Source organism: Seriola aureovittata, chromosome 14 (assembly GCF_021018895.1).
Source record: "Seriola aureovittata isolate HTS-2021-v1 ecotype China chromosome 14, ASM2101889v1, whole genome shotgun sequence".
NCBI lineage: Eukaryota > Metazoa > Chordata > Actinopteri > Carangiformes > Carangidae > Seriola > Seriola aureovittata.
In genome coordinates, this window is record NC_079377.1 from 16,870,024 (window position 1) to 16,889,906 (window position 19,883).

The 19,883-nt window shown below is 39.7% G+C and overlaps 2 protein-coding genes and 1 long non-coding RNA gene across 3 annotated transcripts; 1 reads left to right on the forward strand and 2 right to left on the reverse strand.

Annotated features, from left to right (window-relative positions):
• Window positions 1–21: 21 nt before the first annotated feature.
• Window positions 22–908, reverse strand: LOC130181059 (uncharacterized). Its single transcript, XR_008829520.1, has 3 exons — window positions 834–908; window positions 574–618; window positions 22–154 (listed from the first exon to the last, which is right to left on the reverse strand). It is a non-coding gene; the product is annotated as an uncharacterized LOC130181059 (long non-coding RNA).
• A 3,226-nt stretch (window positions 909–4,134) lies between these two features.
• Window positions 4,135–8,833, forward strand: agt (angiotensinogen). The gene is made up of 7 exons (XM_056395739.1): window positions 4,135–4,305; window positions 5,645–6,092; window positions 6,285–6,651; window positions 6,845–6,969; window positions 7,165–7,313; window positions 7,837–7,993; window positions 8,086–8,833. The coding sequence occupies exons 2-7, from the start codon at window positions 5,682–5,684 to the stop codon at window positions 8,260–8,262; spliced, it is 1,386 nt and encodes a 461-aa protein (XP_056251714.1). The 5' UTR covers window positions 4,135–4,305; window positions 5,645–5,681; the 3' UTR covers window positions 8,263–8,833.
• Window positions 8,834–9,703: 870 nt separating this feature from the next.
• On the reverse strand, window positions 9,704–19,278 carry cog2 (component of oligomeric golgi complex 2). The gene is made up of 18 exons (XM_056396298.1): window positions 19,128–19,278; window positions 18,515–18,676; window positions 18,118–18,183; window positions 17,953–18,033; window positions 17,634–17,737; window positions 17,097–17,205; window positions 16,598–16,777; window positions 16,175–16,299; window positions 15,625–15,751; window positions 15,389–15,528; window positions 14,551–14,612; window positions 14,312–14,463; window positions 13,997–14,182; window positions 13,811–13,883; window positions 13,251–13,393; window positions 12,082–12,221; window positions 11,638–11,821; window positions 9,704–10,368 (listed from the first exon to the last, which is right to left on the reverse strand). Exons 1-18 carry the CDS (start codon window positions 19,182–19,184, stop codon window positions 10,270–10,272), a joined length of 2,190 nt encoding a protein of 729 aa, XP_056252273.1. The 5' UTR covers window positions 19,185–19,278; the 3' UTR covers window positions 9,704–10,269.
• Window positions 19,279–19,883: the final 605 nt, after the last annotated feature.

A 19,883-nucleotide genomic window follows, 5' to 3' on the forward strand; every position in this document is an offset into this window, starting at 1 on the left:
AGGACATACACTTACTTTACATTAGATAACTCCAGCTGCACAATTTGTCTGCCTGGTCTGATGTACCAAGTACAGTCTGCATAGTCATGGTAATTGTGTGGATAGTTGGGGCTGTAAAAGGTGCCACTGGTGCTATACAGATAACCACCACATGCTGCAGATGAAGAAACTCAGGTTTATGAAAATGTAAAACTAAAAAGACTTGCAAAGAATAGAGAAATAACAAATGACAACCGACAACAAGATTGATAGTCTTACAAGTAAGACAAACAAAGTAAATGTTATGGTGCAGTATAGAGAATTAAAAAAAAAATGCTGAGATCATATATTGAACTACAATGGGTTGGGAAACGCACAAATGACTTCTTCTTAATCTACACGTCAAAGACTTCCTCAAAGGTATTTTGTCAAAAAAAATCTTATTGTGTGTTTAAGGTGTTTATGCCAATTGCTTTTGATCTGTGTGGTTATCTCTCCTGACAAAACTAAACTTTTTACATTAATGTTTTGACTGAGCAAAGCAAAAACCCACAACCATGAGCTGACATTGTGCTTTGCTGGAACTCATTTTACCTGCAGAATCACTTGTTCCAAAATGTCCGTATGTTGCATCAGAAACTGAAAAAAAAAGTAGAAAGACAGAGCGATACAACACAACAGTATCAACACATTCTGTGACTCAGATGACTCAGGACGTTAGTTATCCTAATAAACACTTCACTTTTAATATTCTTAGTAAATGGAAACTGTTGGCTAAAACCACCTGAAAGCAATAACACATCAACCCATTCTGATAGAAACAGGGCAAGAGAGACTTAGAATTAGTTTTGTACCTTTAAGATCTGGTACCACTGTTGTTTGGAAGCGATCAGCATCTGATGGATTACGGATTATAAAACAAAAGATCAATGCCACTTAAAAGCCCAGTTAGAGCAAAGGTAACAACAGCCAAAAAAAAGTAAATGTAAAAACACATAGACACAGAATCTTCCCAACAGCTCAGTGCTCAGTCTAATGTTGCCAATTACTGCCCTAAAAACACAAATGTAATACTGATGTGAGCGAAAAAGAAAATTTAACTCAGGACGTTAGTTATCTTAATAAACACTTCACTTTTAATATTCTTAGTAAATGGAAACTGTTGGCTAAAACCACCTGAAAGCAATAACACATCAACCCATTCTGATGGAAACAGGGCAAGGGAGACAACATTTTTGATGTACGTATTTTAGACAATTAAAGCTAAACTAAAAATGTAGAATTAGTTTTGTACCTGGAGAACCTGGTAACACTGTTGTTTGGAAGCGATCACCACCTGATGGATTATGGATCACAAAACAAAAGATCAATGCCACTTAAAAGCCCAGTTAGAGCAAAGGTAACAACAGCCAAAAGAAAAGTAAATGTAAAAACACATAGACACAGAATCTCCCCAACAGCTCAGTGCTCAGTCTAATGTTGCCCATTACTGCCCTAAAAAGACAAATGTAATACTGATGTGAGCGAAAAAGAAAATAATTCAAAACCAAAGAGGAAAAACACAACAATAAGAAATTAGTGCATAATACCTTGCACTCCATGTGTGGCGATCACGCTGCAAAGAACCAACAGAGTCCACATTGTAAATCTGTTCATCTTCCAAACTGCTTCAGATGCTGAACTTGGCAGCTTATATACCCAACAGCCCACTATGATATAGCACCCTTTAAGTTTCTGATGTCATCAAATGTGATAGTGATAAATTACTCAATAATCGTGCATGAGAAACGCACACTTGGTTAACTATCATAAATATTGTTGACATTTCAGGATGCGTGTTTTAAGATATTTGCTTAAGACACACACTGGACCTTCACGCTGCTTTTGGGAACTTACAAATGAGTTGATAATAAAATATACACTATAATGATCTCATGTGTAACTGACATCTGCTGCAAAAGTTGTGAGTGACTATTGTCAGCGCATGAATCCTGCTGCATCAGTTGCATCCTGTTACAGTAAAATAATATGAACATCAAACATGTCTGCATTTTTATTTTCACACTAATATATATACACTATAATAATGATGCATCTTCATGTATGTTAAAGCTTATAATTGTCCTGTAAACATTCATACCATATACAGTAAATCAGATGAATTGATTATTTTATTCAAAAAAACAAAACTATTTTTTTGCAGCTGAAGATTCACATATTCTTAAGAAAACATCTTTGTGTCATCATTTCTTGGCAAATTAAGTTATAGTTATCAGTCAAGTGACAAAATTATATAACTAATTAGCCTTCAGTTAGCGGTGGCCTGTGGGATGGTAATATCAGTCTACCACTGTGACGGGACTTAGACGTCTATGCAACTATAAAATGGACTGCCATGAAATTCTGGGCCTTCATGTTCCCATCAGAATGATTTGCAATTACTTTTGAGATCCCTTAACTTTTCATTTCACACCATGAGGTCAGATTTTTTAATTTGTCCAATACTTTGGTTCATGGACAGATCATGAAATAATGGGCTGCTGAGCACAGATACGTTTTCATAATTGTTTTTGTCATCATTTTGTGTCTCTTTGTGGCTGGTATGTGCCTGTTTCAGTGACATTTTGCAGGTAATGCCTAGGGGGCCCCCTGGGCACAGCCCTGTTCAGTGATCCACCCATGCTTTGGTTTATGACCAAATACCTGGAAAACAAATGACATTCCCATTAGCTGTACTTCATATTCAGTGCTAATTAGTAAATGTCAGCATGCTAACACACCAAATTAAGTTGAATATGGTAAACATTATACCTGCTAAGAATGATAATGTTGACATGGTCATTGTGAGCATGTTAGCATGCTGATATTAGCATTTGGCTCAAAAGACTATTTTTTTTAAAGTCCAGCCTCACTGAGCAGCTAGCATGGCTGTAAACTCTTATTCACTGAAGGGAAATACTTTTAAATCTTTGTATTTGCGCATGTTGGAAAATAAGAATTGTAGTACATAGTGTAAATAAAATCTTGCTTGGATCATTATGTATTTATTCAACTTTAAAAATACATTAAATATCTTATTTATAATTATATTTTTGTGTTTTTGTGGTTTTAAATTTACAGTGGCTCAGCTATTAATGATGAATGAGGTTAACTGTTCAGAATGTCATCATCAGTCAGATACTGTATATTACATTTTTGGGTTTATATTGTTAACAGAAGACGTTTAAAACAATCCATCTCACTGTCAGCGTTACATGAAGACTCCTAACTTCCCGTTATCAGCTGTTATTACTGTAACAATGTTTATAGAAGATAAAACCAGGGCTGTAAAACACTTGACTTGATATGATGTTTCTCTTTTTGATGAGACAGTCTAGTGTACGCTGGCCTGTTGAATCAGGTGTGTGTGGAGGATTTTCCTCAATATATTAACAAATGAGTTTACCTGCCTATTGGGAACATTTGAAAGGTGTTTGCTCTTTTCCCAGGACCTGCTTGGTTTGTTATCCCTCTAGATTCAGCTGTAACATCCTTTTTAACAGACTGACCATGACATGAAAGAGAGATGAAGTCATGACACAGTATTGCTTTATTCTATACATGTGCATTTCTCAGACACTTTGTAAGTTTTCTCTAAGCTTTTTTTAGGGGCTCATTAAGTTAAAAATATGAGTCAGGGGGATGTCCACAGAATTTTTTCAAGCATTTTGAGCATTAGTGTGAATTCATAGTTAACAGTTACTTTGCACTAATGACATGGAGTGAATAAAGATTCTTATGGATTACATCTGAAAGTGAAACTCAAGAGAAAACGCGACTGTTAATTTTTATTCTTGTGTAGATTTAAGTGACCAAGTTTGAGACTTGTTTACTTGATACTTGTTTGACCCCGTTAGGCAAAAATTACAAAGAACATGCGTAATTAACATCCCTACAATGTGGTGACTTTTCAGTGAGTCACTCTGATGGCAAACAACACAAACAAGCATGGCTGTCCCTCTGCTACTCCTCCCTTTGTGGAAGCTGAGCTCTCCTTTTCACCCCCTCCAGGATGTGCTTGCATCATCCACCTAAAGTCAACATGCAGAGGGACATTGGGTGGTCTCTTTCTTCTCTCTGTCAGACCTATTTATCTATAGCAGCAGCTCGTCGGTACAAAGCGGGCTGTGAGTCATGGCAGCAGAGCCCCTGACTCAATGCTGCTTTGGTTAATCAGTAACCAGAGTGGGAGCACCCTGGGCGGCTGGCTGGGTTAAAGTAAGGGAGCAGGGGAGTCAGGACCTCATTCAGCACCTCACTCAGCAGCAGGAACAGCAGATACACACGGTAAGAGCAAACTTTGACTTAATCTCAGTAATTGCCTTTTGTGCAGTACAGTGAATGTAATCTAATGCTTGAGTTTAGAGAACTGAGGGGGACTATTCCATTAAATTCTTCAAAACCAAAAAATAGTGTTCTGAATGTCAAAAACTCTCTCTCCCATAAACGTTTTAGTCTAATTTGAGGGTTATCTACTTCATAAAAAAAAATATGACAACTTATTTTTGCAGATATCCCACTTGAATACAATATTGTTATGAATCCAATCATAGCATAAGTTTTGTCAAAATTCTGGAGTTTGACAGAAAACGTCTCTCATCAGGAATCAGCCATGTTTTTTTTAACCTGTGTCAACAAGTACACCAGGTTGTGTATAAGAACATTTGAGTGCACTGGTTTTATTGATCAGGAACCATGGCCATGTCCTGCAGTACATGTCCAAATAGAGGTTAATCCGATGTTTGCTAACCTCCTCCAAGAGTCCATCAGTCCACATCTCTGCACGTTCAACTCAAAGGATAAAGTCCTATTTTTGCATAAGAGCACTTATCCAAGTTCTTCTCCTTCAGAGACGTCTGGGTTAATGTAAAGAATGTGTTCATAAAGGAGAGAAAGTTGCCAGTTCTTAACTTAGATGACCAACTGCAGGATTGACACAGTGTTTACTCTGTATTCATTAGGAGAACCAGCAACAAAATTACAATGGACAGTTTAGAAAATGTGAAATATTTTAATGAACTTGTCGGTATATTTTCATTTTAATTATATACTTATATATGTGTGTGTAGAAATTTATTTAGCAACTTATTATATATTAATAATCTATTATATTTTATATTATAGTATCATATTTTCCAATCAGTTTCCAAAGTGAACTGTTTTTTTCTTAATATATGGTGAGCATGTAAATTTGTTTAATGACTGCCTGAGCACATTCAGTTTGTGTCCCCAATGTGAAGGATCTTTAAACTAAATAAGCAATAAACAATATCCACATTGCGCGCACACAGACGCACATAGATGCGTCTTCATTATCTATGCGACCTCTGTTGCAGAGGTTAATGCCTGCTCTCATTCACTGACCAGCAGGAGAGAGGACACACAAAGAGTGATCAATCAATCACTGACATGCCGCTCTATGCCCAGTGTTCCTGCCAGCCAATCCGGTCAGAGACGGAAAATCGGTTTCAGCCAGATTTCAGACGAAAGCCACACTAATAGTCATGTAGCATTCACAGACCACCCAATGCTCAGTGCTCACTGAGAGGTGCACAGGAGGCAGCTTGTGTTTTGATATACTTAAGGTAATTCATCTTTAACTAAAAATATCTGTCGCCCTCCACAGAAAGAATCATTTCACGGTGACTACCAACAGAGGTAAAATGCAGAGATCGCCTCTTCTAGTCCTCCTACTATGCTGCTGTCTGTCAGGAAGTCAGGCCAACCGCGTCTACGTTCACCCCTTCAGTCTCTTTGCCGCTGAGAATGTTAGCTGCGAGACCCTGCAGACCCAGACGTCCAAGCCCCTGGAGACCCTTCCTGTGACCCCCCTTGATATTGAAGTCCTGACACCAGACAGCAGGGACCAGTCAACACTGGATGCACAGAGGCAGAACATCACAGAGAGGACGGCAGTTCTGGCAGAGCTGTTGAACTCTCTGGGCCTGAGGATGTACCAGGGTCTCAGCAGCAAGCAGCACAGCACCAACACCCTCCTCTCTCCGGTCAACACCTACGGATCCCTCGTGACTTTCTACCTGGGAGCCTCCAAGAAGACAGCACGCCCATTCCAGGTCTTTGCTTTTGATTTGCTCTCACTTTAGAGACAATCCTCAAAACAGTTTTAGAGAAGGAGACCCTGCTGATTCTTTACTGTTTTGAATAAAGGGATTATTGATATAGGCCTGACCATTTATGTGGGTATCAGGTCTCGTACTTTAACTCAAGAAAAATAAATCTTTCCCAATCCTCTTCTATCCTTGCAGCTTCTTCTGGGCCTGAGCAGTGTCAATGACCGAGAGGACTGCGTGTCCTTAGTGGATGGACACAAGGTTCTCAAGACCTTGCAGAGCATCAACTCTCTGGTGGACGATGGACCTAAAGATGAAATCACTACCCAGGTCTGGGCCTTCACTCGCCAGGATGTTCAGCTCTCCCAGGACTTTATTCAAGGCACACAGGACTTCTCAGACGCATCGTTCATCCGCAGTGTGGATTTCTCCAAACCTCAGGAGGCTGAGCAACTGGTCAACAACTTTGTGGAGAAGACGTCAGACAGGAAGGTGAAAAGCATCTTCCAAGGTCTGAACTCCAGCAGTGACCTTCTGTTCATTTCTACCTTCAACTTTCAAGGTTTGTCTCTGATGAGTTGATTCTGAAATTCAAGACTGAGATTAGACTTAGACTTAGATTTGGCTCTGTGCATTGATCCAGGTGCTGATATAACAAACTGAAACCCTACAAATATAAGCGTTCAAAGTGCTGTAAACTACTGCACCCTCCCTGCAGCAGTACCTGACTGTATTCTTTGGTTGTGTCTGTTTAGGCAACTGGAGGACAGCCTTCCAACCAGAGAAGACCTCCATGCAGGAGTTTCATGTGGATCAAACAACCACAGTGATGGCCCCACTGATGACCCACACGGGTCAGTACCACTACCTGAATGATAAGGTAAATCTTATTTCAGTATAATTGTGTTTTTTTTAATGCTGATTTGTTGACTCATTTGTGTATTTCTGTTTATTGCAAACCTTTAACTATAAAAATGTAATGTATGTAATGTAAAAATGAGCAGGAGGTTTGAGCTTCCTCAAATCTTAATGACGTCACTCATCTGCAATATTTCTTTGTTTTGTTTCGCTGAAGGTGCGGCGGTGCACTGTTGTGAAGCTGTCTCTGAGCAAAAGGTCATACATGTTGCTGGTCCTGCCTCATGAAGGGGCCAACCTCCGTGACATAGAGTCAAAGCTGCGCACAGAAGTCATATCTGGCTGGCACCAGAGCCTCCAGGAAGGGTGAGTATTGTCCTTTTTTTAAAACACTAAATCCAGACCTGGTGTCACTTCTCACTCTTGTTGTCCTCATGAGTTGACGGACTGGAAAGCTGAAGCATCTTTTGTTATCTTTACCTCTGACACGTCACATTATGTTATGGGCCTGTTGTGCGTCCATTTTTCTTTCCATCATCTTTTGTAGTTACCATTTATTGCAAGGGACTACAAGTGTAATTACCGGTATTACACTTATACCTTGGATTATTTTCCATAAGTTATTAAACCTAAAAGTATCTGATTTTTTTTTGTCATGACTGTAGAAACAATTCCTGGATATACAGTGTCTGCTACTTTATTGGCTACAGGTTAAAAGACCTTACTTTCTGTCTATCGGTGCATCAGTCAGTAATGGCTTGTCATATCAATGTAAAGCAAATGAGGCTATGGATTTTTAGGAGAGAAACAGTCAGGTACAATTCCCATTTTAGTTCAAATACTTTTTGTCTTGAAATTTAAACTTAATCTTTCTCCCTCACCCACCCAGTCTGTTGGAGCTATCACTGCCAAAGTTCTCCATGTCCTCTGTGACTGATCTGCGAGACCTGCTGACCAACATGGACCCAGAAGTCGAGACCAAACTGTTGGGCTCACAGGCTGAGTTCAGCAAACTCAGCAACACCAAGCCCTTCACTGTAGATAAGGTGAACTAGATGGACGCTCAGTTTGTCATAATAATAAAAGCCGCTCACTGTGTATGTGTGCATCATTAACAGATCTCCCTGTCTTCTCTCAGGCGGTCAACAAGGTGTTGTTTGAGATGTCTGAGGAAGGAGCAGAACCTCAGGACAAGATACAAGAAGCGGGCGTCCCTCTGAAACTGTCCATCAACCGACCTTTCTTCTTTTCTGTCATAGAGGGAGATTCTAATGCCATCCTCATGCTGGGCAAGATCACAAACCCCACGCTCTAAAGTTATATTGTGAAATATAGTATGACGCAAACAAAAACTTCTGACATGAAAAATGTCCGACATACCAGGCCCATTTCCTTATAATCTACTTTATCGCCTACAGCTTAAGCTTCCACTGGGGCTGAAATCTATCATTCATCAGACGTCACATTTAGATCATGCCCTTGTTTTTCAACTGAAATAATGGCCACATACAGTACATGAGGAACGAAGTACAACCTCACACGAGACGAAACCGTCAATATTCAACAGTGTTGTAGTTATATTTCACCACAGACCTGATCCTCTCCACAATCTCAGGAGTCACTCAGGATCCCTGTCTCAGTATTTATGAAAACCTGTTACTTTAAGCTGAATTATGTTCAAACAGTCTGTTAAAATTCCTAATTGTTTTCTTTTTCTGTAAAATTTATTATAGCAGAGTTCTGTACAGTATTTTTCAGTAGAGTAGGTACAGTAACCACGATTCTCTACGATGAATGACTAATACGTTGTATATTGTAACTAAGAGTTTATTTTTGTTTTGTTACTTTTTGTGATTGCTAAAATAAAACATTTGTTTCCCAATATAGTTATCGTGTTATTGTTTTTCATCAGGATTTCAGTCAAAGTCTTTATCATTTCAGTGTTGGCTGCAGGGAACTGCTGCAAGAGAAGTCATTCACCTTTCTGGTTAGAGATTATGCTTCTTTTACTGCTGACAGAAATTTTGAGATGTAGAATAATAATTTAGACAATTACCTTTTTAGAGAATCATCTCATCAACTACTAGACATCAGTTATATTTATATTCTATGGAAAAAAAATGGAGCTAAGTGGAGCTAAACCAAAGAATAAACAGATCACTCATTTAAAATAAAAGAAAATCTTCTTGACTAATTACAGAATCAGCCAATTACCGATTGACATCATACAGTTTAGTGTAAACAGGATGTTGAGTCAAGATGAATGCACTACCTTTTACAAAACCACAAATCAGTATTTTTAAATATAACATCTGCAAATCATAACATCTGTAACTAAAGGTCTTATAATGCCTGGTTGAACTGTATTGGCAACATATACTGTGTGTTACACCTTACTCAAAAAGATAAGAAAATACATGAAGAGAACATGACTTAATGTGTGAAACAATATGGAAATAGGCAGTATTGCTGAATGGTGAAAGGTGTCAATGGCGTATTGCTCTTGAGGTCCAAAAAAATAAATCTCAAACCGGTTATTCAAAGCCAAATTTGAGTTTTCATAAGACCACAGTTTGTCTTTGAGTTATATATATGTATGGTGTCAACGTGTCATATTTCTTTTGGAGTGAAATCATGTGTAAAAACGACTTGTTGGCATGTACACAATGGTCAGAGTCCTGTGGATTTGCCATAACTAATACCCAACCAGTTGTAGTCAGCTCATGACATTTGTATTTAAACACATAAATTCAAGATTGTATCCAAAGTTCTTTATTTTTTTCCCCAAGTTAATTATGTTAAACATATAATAATATACAAATTCGATTTTAACAAAAATGTACGTTACACACTAAAAGACTTATTTATTCGAGATGAATCCCTCACCAAGCAACAGCAGAAATTAGACAAATATTGTTTGATTCTGTCTTTGCAACTTTCCTACCACATCATAAAAATAACAGTCCCTCTTATTCACAGTGCCTACAACAGAACCAACAAGGATCCAACTAGTAGTTATCGCTGTTTCAAACAATAATTTACAGCCTGATCAGATGCAACTCCGGCAGGTCCCTGTTGTTCAAATGTTTGTGCACTGTGGATCTAAAGTCTGCATTAAATGGAGATATTTTTGTACAAAACCTTGAAAAGGGATTTCAATAATGTCAGATCTTGTCCTACATTCTTCATGGTCTGATCATCATCGACTGTTACCAGACCATGACCTTTAGCCTGGACTGGGCCAAATGTTTTTTTTTTCCTTCAGGAAATGCAGAGATGAGTGCAGCATGTTAATGGTTTCAGTTACTGTGGAATCAACTTTTTATTGGTTCTGTTCAGCAAGCTCTCGGGCCTCTTTCACAAGGTCCATCAGAGTGGAAAACATGGAGATGTCACTCGGCTGAAGACCCATCTTCTGGATCTGAGACAAACAACATTACAAAGCAACATAAGAGAGAATAACCAAAAGTATTTCAGATGACACTGAAATTTGTAACACACCCTAGTAGCAATTTGTAACTGTCTACAGTATACACTCCCGCACACTTTATTAGGATCACCATGCTAATACTGGGTGGGACCTCGCCTTGCTCTCAAAACAGCCTCAGTTCTTTGTGGCATGGATTCCAGAAGACGTTGGAAATGATTGAACATGATTGCATCACAGACTTGTCAGCTGCACATTCATGCTGCCAATCTCCCCCATTCTACCACACCCCAAAGGTGTTCTGTTGGGGGTCAGATCTGGAGACTGGGGCGGCCACTGAAGTATACTGAACCCCATGTGATGTTCATGCTTCCAGTCTGAGACGACTTTTGCTTAGTGACATGGTGCATTAACATGTTGGAAGCAACCATTAGAAGATGGCAAACTGTGATCAGATTCAAACTATGACTGAATGGTATTAATGGGCCCAAATTGCACCAAAAAAAAAAAAAACTTTGACCCTCTGACCCTACCATCATGCCTCAGCAGAAATCCAGATTCATCACACCAGGCTACCTTTTTCCAGCCTTCACTTGTCCAGTTTTGGTGAGCCTGTGTCCACTGCAGCCTCAGATTTCGGTTGAGGGCTGACAGGAGTGGAACCTGATGTGGCCTTCTCATGTTGCAACCCATCCGCCTCAAGTTTCATCATGTTGTGCTTTCCGAGATGCTTTTCTGCTCACCACAGTGACTGGTTATCTGAGTTACCGTTGCCTTTCTATCAGCTAGCCAACCAGTCTGGCCATTCCCCTCTGACCTCTATTGTCAACAAAGCAGTTCCGTCTGCAGAACTGCTGCTCACTGGATGTTTTTTTTTGTTTTTCGCACCATTCTGAGTAAAAAACTCTGGAGACTGGTGTGTGTGAAAATCCCAGGCGATGAGCAGTTTTGGAAATACTCAAACCAGCCCGTCTGGCACCAACAATCATGCCACAGTCAAAGTCACTGAGATCATATTTTTCCCCACTCTGATGTTTGATGTGAACATCAACTAAAGATCCTGACCTCTTTATGTATTGCACTGCTGCCACATGACTGGCTGATTGGATAGTTTCATGAATAAGCAGGTGTACAGGTGTTCCTAATAAAGTGTTCAGCGAGTGTAATATATGTTTTTGCTGGAAGGTGTGTATGGTAAGATAAGGTAAGGTATGTATCTCCACACATCTGAATGTGATTGTGTACTTGTCAAACACCACTGACCTGTTCCCCCAGGTATTCCACATCCAGTGCCAGCTGAAGACGGATCTTGCTGTCATCTGTGGGTCCACCATTTGCTCCTGCTGTAGTAGTTGTGGACGCACCTTTTCTGGCTTGCTTCAGTCGCTTCAGACTCTCCTCCATCTTTCTCACGGAGCTCAGCACCTCTGAGATGGTCTCATAGTATCTGAACGAACAAAATGTCAAGAATGATGGAAAAGAAAATGTTCATGAAAGAAAGTTAGCAGGTTGTAATTTTACTTTTGTATATCTATTAAATACCTCTCACTTCCTTTGAGTTAATGTGATGGGACATTTTTTATAATGAAGCAAACTTACAATAAATGGATGAGCACATGTACACATCTAAGTACTGGCCTTAGTCAGTTATTTTAAATTCTTCATCATGGGTACTGTATCTGGGTCCATTCGTGTGCGTAAAATTACCTCTGTGTGCAGTCAGAAAGTGCAACTCGCAGCCATTCTTGTGCTGTGGATGGGGTGACCAGCCCTGTTGAGTCTGTCAGCAACTGATGTAACGGGCGTAAGGCGTTGTCCATGTACGCTGATGCCCGCACCGGCAGATCCTATACAGAGAGGACATCAAATATTTTAGGTTCTCACAAATTTGTTGGAATAAAAGGACACACATTGGTTGAAAGGTGAATTTAAAGTTCCACGTTTTGTTCACGTTGAGGATAAGGAAAGAACTATTAAAGGAAATCCGTGATGTAGGCTACATTTCCTTCATATAAATCTATACAGTCCTCAGTCATATTGAAATTGCTTCTGCGAAATAAAAAAAAAAAAAGAAACTTAACACCACCTGAAAGTTTTTGTTGACCTCCCGGAAACAATAATATAGAATCAGACTCAGTATAAGCAGATACTAAAAATTTACTATCAGGACTTGGAACATATTGGGGGAATACAATTAGATTTAGACATCATTGCAAAATAGTTAATGTTCTAACAATGCTACAGAAAACTATGAGGAATAAGGAAACACAATATCATGATGCTAGTGGCCACTGGGGGGCAGACAGGCTAACCATGAGTGAGCAAGAGAGTGATAGAGGTAAAGATGTTTGATGGAAAATCCTTTGCACAAATCAGAGTTACTACAAATAAGTCCAGTTAGAGGACTTTGAATTGTTTTGTCAAACTGCCACATCCAAGGTCAATTTTTGCATTATTTTCTGGAACTCTGATGAGCTTCACATATAAGAAATCTCTTAAAAGTGTGCTCAGCCTGTTACTGAAACATCATTTAGTTCAATAATAGGCTCAATTTTAGAGCCAATGATAATAAAATACTCCAGTGGCATACATTTGAAAGCCATTCATGTGTTAAGATGCATCATCCCTCCAGGTTTCATCAAAATCTGACGAGTCAGAGCATTTCAAATGTGACATTCTGACCTTCAATTATACTATTTCCATCTAAAGAAAATGTATATGCACAAGTGCAGTAGCTCTCCAGGTTTTGTCTAAATCAGACAAACAGTGCTCCCAGTGTTTGCTCCAAGGGATGTTATGTGATTGGAGAATGTTACTGTATATGATGAAATATAGGAGCAACGTGTATATATGTGAATGCTTGCCGCTTCACTGACTTTATTTGTCCTGCGGTAGAGCCGTGGAACCTCAGAGGCACTCTTCAGGAAGCGGCAGCAGCGTTCAGTCAGATGCTGGGTCATCCTGGCGTTCAGAGTAGGAACGCTACTTGAGAGGCATGCCTTGGAGTCTGCTAGAGCATCTGACATAGAAGAGAACACTAGTAAATGCAATGAAGTAAACACACTCTGAGCTAACATTGGACTAAAGTAATAACATATATATATATATAATTATTATAGTCAATTAAGACATAAAGCCTGTTGCCGTTTTTGAGTATTTACATTTTTTAAATGTCATAACACAATGGCATTTATGACTGTGTGATCATGTGTAACCTTAGCGTGCATTATATCAAATTAAGACTACAACAGATCTTGTGCTAACAGATAATCCCAAGAAAATTCAGAAAAACCAAAAAGATAAAAAAATATTCTGCTCCATCTTCACATTTCCCTGCTCATTTATGGACAAAACATTACTGAATAAGATCACAGAAACCCTGCAAAGGAAGTGAAAAGTTAAAATGATTTCTATAGGCACTGTATGGGCAGCTTACCTTCCACAATAGCAAAGTTTTTGAATCCGACCGCTTCTAAACGCTGTTTGACCGTTTCTGACAATTCTGGGATCTAAGAGAAAGACGAGCAAACTGTCAGTTTGAACTTCTGAGAAAAGCATGCTAATTTATGTGTTAATTGGAACTACACATGTAAATATGGGCGTTTAGTTTGAGTGTGAGCACCTGTTCCTGAAGCTTTTGGATGTCAGCAGCAATGTAGACCAGCTGTTTGGTGGACAGGGAGGCAGGACTCCCACTCTCGCTGCCACCGTCATCCATTGACGTTCGGCTGGAGGTGGAGGAGGCCGAGCTGGGCAGAGGCCTGGTTGGCTCTTTGGTCACCTCAGCGGATGGACTCTTAGTCAACACCTGTGCAGACACCGATACAGATGAGGAACAAAGATGACTAATCATTTGCATACCGCTTTGTTGGAACTACTGATTTTAAAAATAGTCTTTAAAATCATTATAGTCCTCCTCTGGTTTATTTGAGATTACCTCATCGAGAAACTTGGCATATCGTGAGTAGAGCTGCAGCGTGAGCTTCCAGAAACGATGGGCAAGAGGTGACAGGTAGACCTTGTCTGACCAGCACCTCACTAGACAGGACCACAACACCTCAGAAGCCTGCAGGTGGTATGCACTGCCAGCTGGACACGAACAGACACAGACACACAGTTACTGCGAGTAACGTATGAGGTCCACACTGGTGTTCGTGGTGGAAAATAAATTCCTACCTGGTGCTGCCTCGAGTCTGTCACTTATAGCGTTCTCCAGACTTCCTGCTATTTCCTTGTACCTGAGGGGAGACATGCAGAGAGGAGGAAAACAAAACAATCGATGCGTTATCAGCTCATTTCTTGCATCAGCTCTGATATGCACCTGCTCACGTGAAACAACACTGTGTACTAGAAAATATGGACTTTCCAGAAAAGCAGAACAGTGCAGGTTTGTATTGTGAAATGAGGACACAACTACCTGATATTTATCTTGACGTGCAATGGTGAATCTGTGCCATGTGTACTTTACAGTGTGTATGTTTGTCGGGGCAGAAGGAGTAGACTACTTCTTTACTTTGTCGCGTGGATCAATGGCCATTCAGTCAAGGTTCGGTGTCATGTTTATACGGTATGTTATATTCTGACACACATCCTCAATTTACATTTTCCTTCTTGTCATCACCCTGCATGAAACTCATACAAATAAGCAATTTTTCCAGATTCTTATAAAAATGGGCTTTTGTTCAGAGACATCTAAATTTACATTGGACATAACCAGGCTAGCTGTCACCCCCAGTTTTTTCGGTGTTCATGTTAAGCTTAGCTATTCCTCTCCTGGCTCCACCTTCATACTGAACAGACAGACATGAGAGTGGTACTGATCTCATCTAACTCTGTCAAACAATTCCTTTAGTACACACTCTGATTATTAACTTTTCCAGTAAATATGATGTCACACTACCAACATGATTGAGGCTGAAACCTGCAGTTAGCAAAGAGGAACGTGGAATGTGTACTGTATCTACAGGCTGAGGTTCAGTATGCAGAGTATAGATTGTGTTGAGGTAATATGCACCGTAGTTGAAAGTAGACAGGCAGGTTCCATTTGTTGTAGAAGCTGGTGTATGAAGGATGTACTCTCAGTCTCTTCACACTGGCCTGCGAGCTGCACTGACGCTCAAACCTTCGGACAAACTCCATACTCATGCTGTAGCGCTGGAAAAGAAGAGTTGGCAGTAAAGACACACAAAACGCAAACATTTTTCTCAAAGCGAACGCATACACACACCAACTGTGTCACTGTTGCTGTACCTCATAGAATATGTCAGGGTTTCCAGGGTTGAAGAGGTAGCCCAACCTTTCCTCTATCGCCTTGATTATCTCTGGCCAAACAGAGTTCACCAGGAAATCATAACCTGGCACTATGTCAGCTTTGTCACTGAGGAGAGAGAGAACATTGGCACATTAAAAAATATGTTATGATACTTTATACCCTGGGCACTATACCAGCCGCTGATTAACTTAATGTCTTCAAAGCAGTAGTTGTTATTTCTGAAAAAATCTTTAAAGGCCACTAGACCCTGTTAAGCTGACACCCTTTATGAGAGAAAATGTTCAAATCCGTTGAGTAAACGATGCATGGTAATTACATGAATGTATTATTAAAACAGAAATAAATAAATATAAAAGTGTTTGAAGCTGTGTGATCTTTGAAGATCATACAACCAATATTCTGTATGCCCAATAGCTCAACAGATGAAAGCAGACAATTTATTTTTCAAGTAGAGGCAAAACACAACAAAGAACTACTTGATCTGCGATCACCCTTCGAATAGATTTGCCTCCATGATAACATTAATACCTGGATATGGCTCCTCCAGTCACCTCTCTCAGCAGTCTACAGTGATGAGGCACAAACTCCAGCAGTCTAGAATACATCAACTGGAGACCATTCGGACTGGACTTCACCACCTCTTCTACTATCACCTAAAAGAAGGAAAGAGGTGAGATTTTTAGCTGCTGTTCCATACAACTTACTAAAGCAGGATATACAAGAATTACTATCTTTCAATAAGAAACTCAATATTTACATGGTATTATCTCCTGCTACATGCCATTTAGTTTTTAGGCCCATATAAAGCTAATTCAAATGATTCACCAACTTAGTTTATCAGATTTAAATGAAAAAGCACTTCAGAAAAGTTATCAGTTTATGTCCTCAAAAAAAAAAAGTTGAAACGCCCTGGGATCTGGAGTATATCACAAACACGTGTGAAACGTTTACCTGGTCCATGTACGGTTTGACCAGCACCTGTCCGACCAGGCCTTCAGCATCTCGGGTCTTGTCTATGGTGGCATATGTCCTCAGGCAGTGACGCACCATGTCAACATTGGATGTCTGCAGACCCTCGATCAGCAGGCCCTCTAGAGACTGCTGCAGCATGGAGGTGATGCCTGCAATACGCTGATAGAGGATGAAACTTCGTCACATACACAGTTAAAAAAAAATTTGTATCAAAAGTATTCTAGTATATTGTAGGAACACATAGACCAAGGGAATCATGCATCAATGTGCTAGGATCAAATATTTTTGGAGATAATTAATGGATAGTCAGTGCATTGATGTTATTTTTCCTGTAACAGAGGTGTCCTCAGCACTACCCAGAAGGATCAAACAAAAGTTGATTATCTTTTTCAAATAATTGCAGGGCTGGTGGATTGACAGAAGAGCAGACGGACAGCGATTAATCAGCTGTCCGATTGACTGACCCATTAACACTTACAGGTCTGACTTTGTCCAGCAGGGGCATGCCTTTGCTCTGTACAGCGTGGAACTGCAGCTGGTTGAATTCTGTAGCTATCCTCTCCAGGATCTGACCTGCTAACAAAGGACTTTACATACAGAGACACAAAGTCAGACACAAACGCTTAGCACCACATGCCTGCAGTTACCAAGCTCAAACAGTTTGAACCTCTTGTGTGCTCAAGTACTTTGTGTTTTTGGAATACTTTCTGTCAACAATTTGGATTTTTGTTCAAAAATGGAAAACATTCTCTGCACCTCCAAACAAAGATAGATATACAAAAATATACGCAGTACCTTACAAAGTGACTTACAAGTGAGTGAAAACACTAAAGCTTCAGTGCAGTAGGAAACCTTGGTGTAATAAGTGCAAGGAGAGTGCAAGGAGAGTGCAAGGAGTACTTGTCATACCTGTTTAGGCCAGATATTGAAATGTAAATATTGTAACTGGCCTTACTTGGTAAATAACCTGCCCACATTCAGTGACAGCCAGTGGGTTTGTTGACATGACTCCCACCTGCTGATTTCCAGAGAGCTGGATTCCTTGGAGTTCTGTGAGTGGAGGATCTTCTCAATCTTCTCCACTGAGCGCACCACTTGGATTAGCCTCAATACACACACCTGATGGATGGTGATAAATATAGGAAGATGATGCTTAATTAAAATCATCCCACAAAGAAATAAAGCTTGTTGAAACATTAAGTTCACAATTTGGCATGGACATGTTACACTAGACTGTCAAAGAGCATTGCACGGGTGATCACAGAATACAGTTAATGATGAAAACAAAATAAAACCGAATGATAAAAGTCAAACCGAGAGACGAGGAACCAGACCTTTTTTTTCTGTAGATCTTCCTGTTTGGACAGCTGGCTGTCTATACCCTGAATCACTTCACTCACACATAACCGTAGGCTCTGCAACAGATAACAGCGACGTGAATAAAGCCTCTGTGGCATGAATTAATCAAGACTTACAAAATTCTTAATCAGAACACATACCATAACCTCTTCTCGTAACTGTCCCAATGGCACAGAAAGCTGATTGAGGGCTTTGTCCATCCCCACCTGAGACAAGGGAGTAGAGGTCTGAGATTAGCAACAGTCTACCCTCATTAGACTCATTTTAAAAATAAAAGCTTCCTATTAATTTTTCAAGGGCATATTAAGATCACAACAGTACTGCATTTTCAAGGCTGATACTGATATTTGAGCATAATAAAATGTGTTATCAAACATCCGATATTCTTTATTTCTCTTTTTCGACATATACATAACATAATGCAAATATTTTGATTATTACAATCAACTTTGTTATCAAACATGACAGTAACAGTCATGCTGACTGCAGGGTTATGGTAGTAACTACAGCCGCAGTGACAGATACTGGGCAACTGACCAGGTTGGTGGAGAGGTTAACAAAGTCTGCATAGTCCTTGTTGATGAGCTCAACCATGGCTGTTTTCAGCAGCTTATAGTAGAGCTCCAGGTCCTCTCTCATCTCCTCCAGCTGGACCTGCTTCCGACACTCCGCCACAAACTGGTCAACGTCAAAGTCATCCTGCAGACAGGGGGACAGCAACAGACCAGAAGGGTACAGACATTTAATGCAGCCAGTCATGCATTTTCGGTTATTACTAAGCGATGGACAGCTAAGTAAAGTATCAGTAAATGTAACCAGAAAATAGACGCAGCTAACAAACAACAAACAGAAGCACATTATAAAGCATGAACAAATTTTTCTCATTATTAATGTCGTTTGTTATTGAGGGTTAGCCATAGTTCATACACAGAGAAGTTAACGTTTGACATGATATCAACAACAATAACTATGTCTGTCGTTGACCATTAAACGCTTATTACATCTGAAGTATTTTTATTCAACCAAAAACAGAGGTTTCAGAAACTGGAGCATCCAGGATCATTACTTTGACTTAGCTCCATGCTAGCTAGTTTGACAACAACAGCTTACGGTTAACGCGTTACCAAACGTAACGTTCACGGATTCTCACCTTCATAAAAACATCCTTGTCGAAGCACAGAGAATCTGGTCCCTTCGGTAGGTTCATTTTGAATTATAAAACACAGCCACAGCACATACACAGAAAAGGTGACAAGGCTCCTGTTCGCTGCTGTCACCAAGCTTCCGCAAACATGGCAAGAGAGCACCAACGAAGAAGAGTCAGAATGCTGCTGCGCCCTCTAGAGGCCGGTGTTACAAGGTTGCACGGATGTGACTTTGTATGTGCCTCATTAGTCCTATGTGACAGTATTGAGATGCTGCATATTTTTGTTTAATTTCCAGACACAGAAGGGTCCCACCTTCTGATCGCCTTCACTCCTTTGTGCTTCTGTTGATCACTGATGTGCTGTTTTGGTGTTATTTGGTGCTTAAAGAAGGCGAGAGAAATACTAAGGGCATGCAATGAAAATAATTAGCACTAAATTTGTCTTTATTATTTTTACTTTTGTATTACTGTTTATGGTGTAGTATGGTGGATCCACTAGAGAGCTATGGGATTAAATACAAGATAGTTGGAGCTAAAGCTAAGTAGGCTACAAGAAGCAAAGAAAAACATTTGGGAAGACTTCTGTAGTAAATCAGGACCTGAGACACCCATAAAAAAGACCTTGAGTTAAGATTTTTCTTAAAGTCAAAGTTAAGATTTCCTTAAAATAAAAACAGTAGCTCAAAACAACCTTAACTTTATCCCTTAACGGTTCCTTAAAATGTTAAATAAAGTATTATATATATGTAAGGTTTTCTC

Coding starts and splice junctions, on each gene's coding strand:
- agt (XM_056395739.1), top strand. CDS start 5,682: ATGCAGAGATCGCCTCTTCTAGTCCTCCTACTATGCTGCTGTCTGTCA. Junction 6,093..6,284: donor AGACAGCACGCCCATTCCAG/GTCTTTGCTTTT, acceptor CTATCCTTGCAG/CTTCTTCTGGGCCTGAGCAG. Junction 6,970..7,164: donor ACCACTACCTGAATGATAAG/GTAAATCTTATT, acceptor GTTTCGCTGAAG/GTGCGGCGGTGCACTGTTGT.
- cog2 (XM_056396298.1), bottom strand. CDS start 19,184: ATGAACCTACCGAAGGGACCAGATTCTCTGTGCTTCGACAAGGATGTT. Junction 18,677..19,127: donor ACAAGGATGTTTTTATGAAG/GTGAGAATCCGT, acceptor CCCTGTCTGCAG/GATGACTTTGACGTTGACCA. Junction 18,034..18,117: donor AGTTACGAGAAGAGGTTATG/GTATGTGTTCTG, acceptor TATCTGTTGCAG/AGCCTACGGTTATGTGTGAG.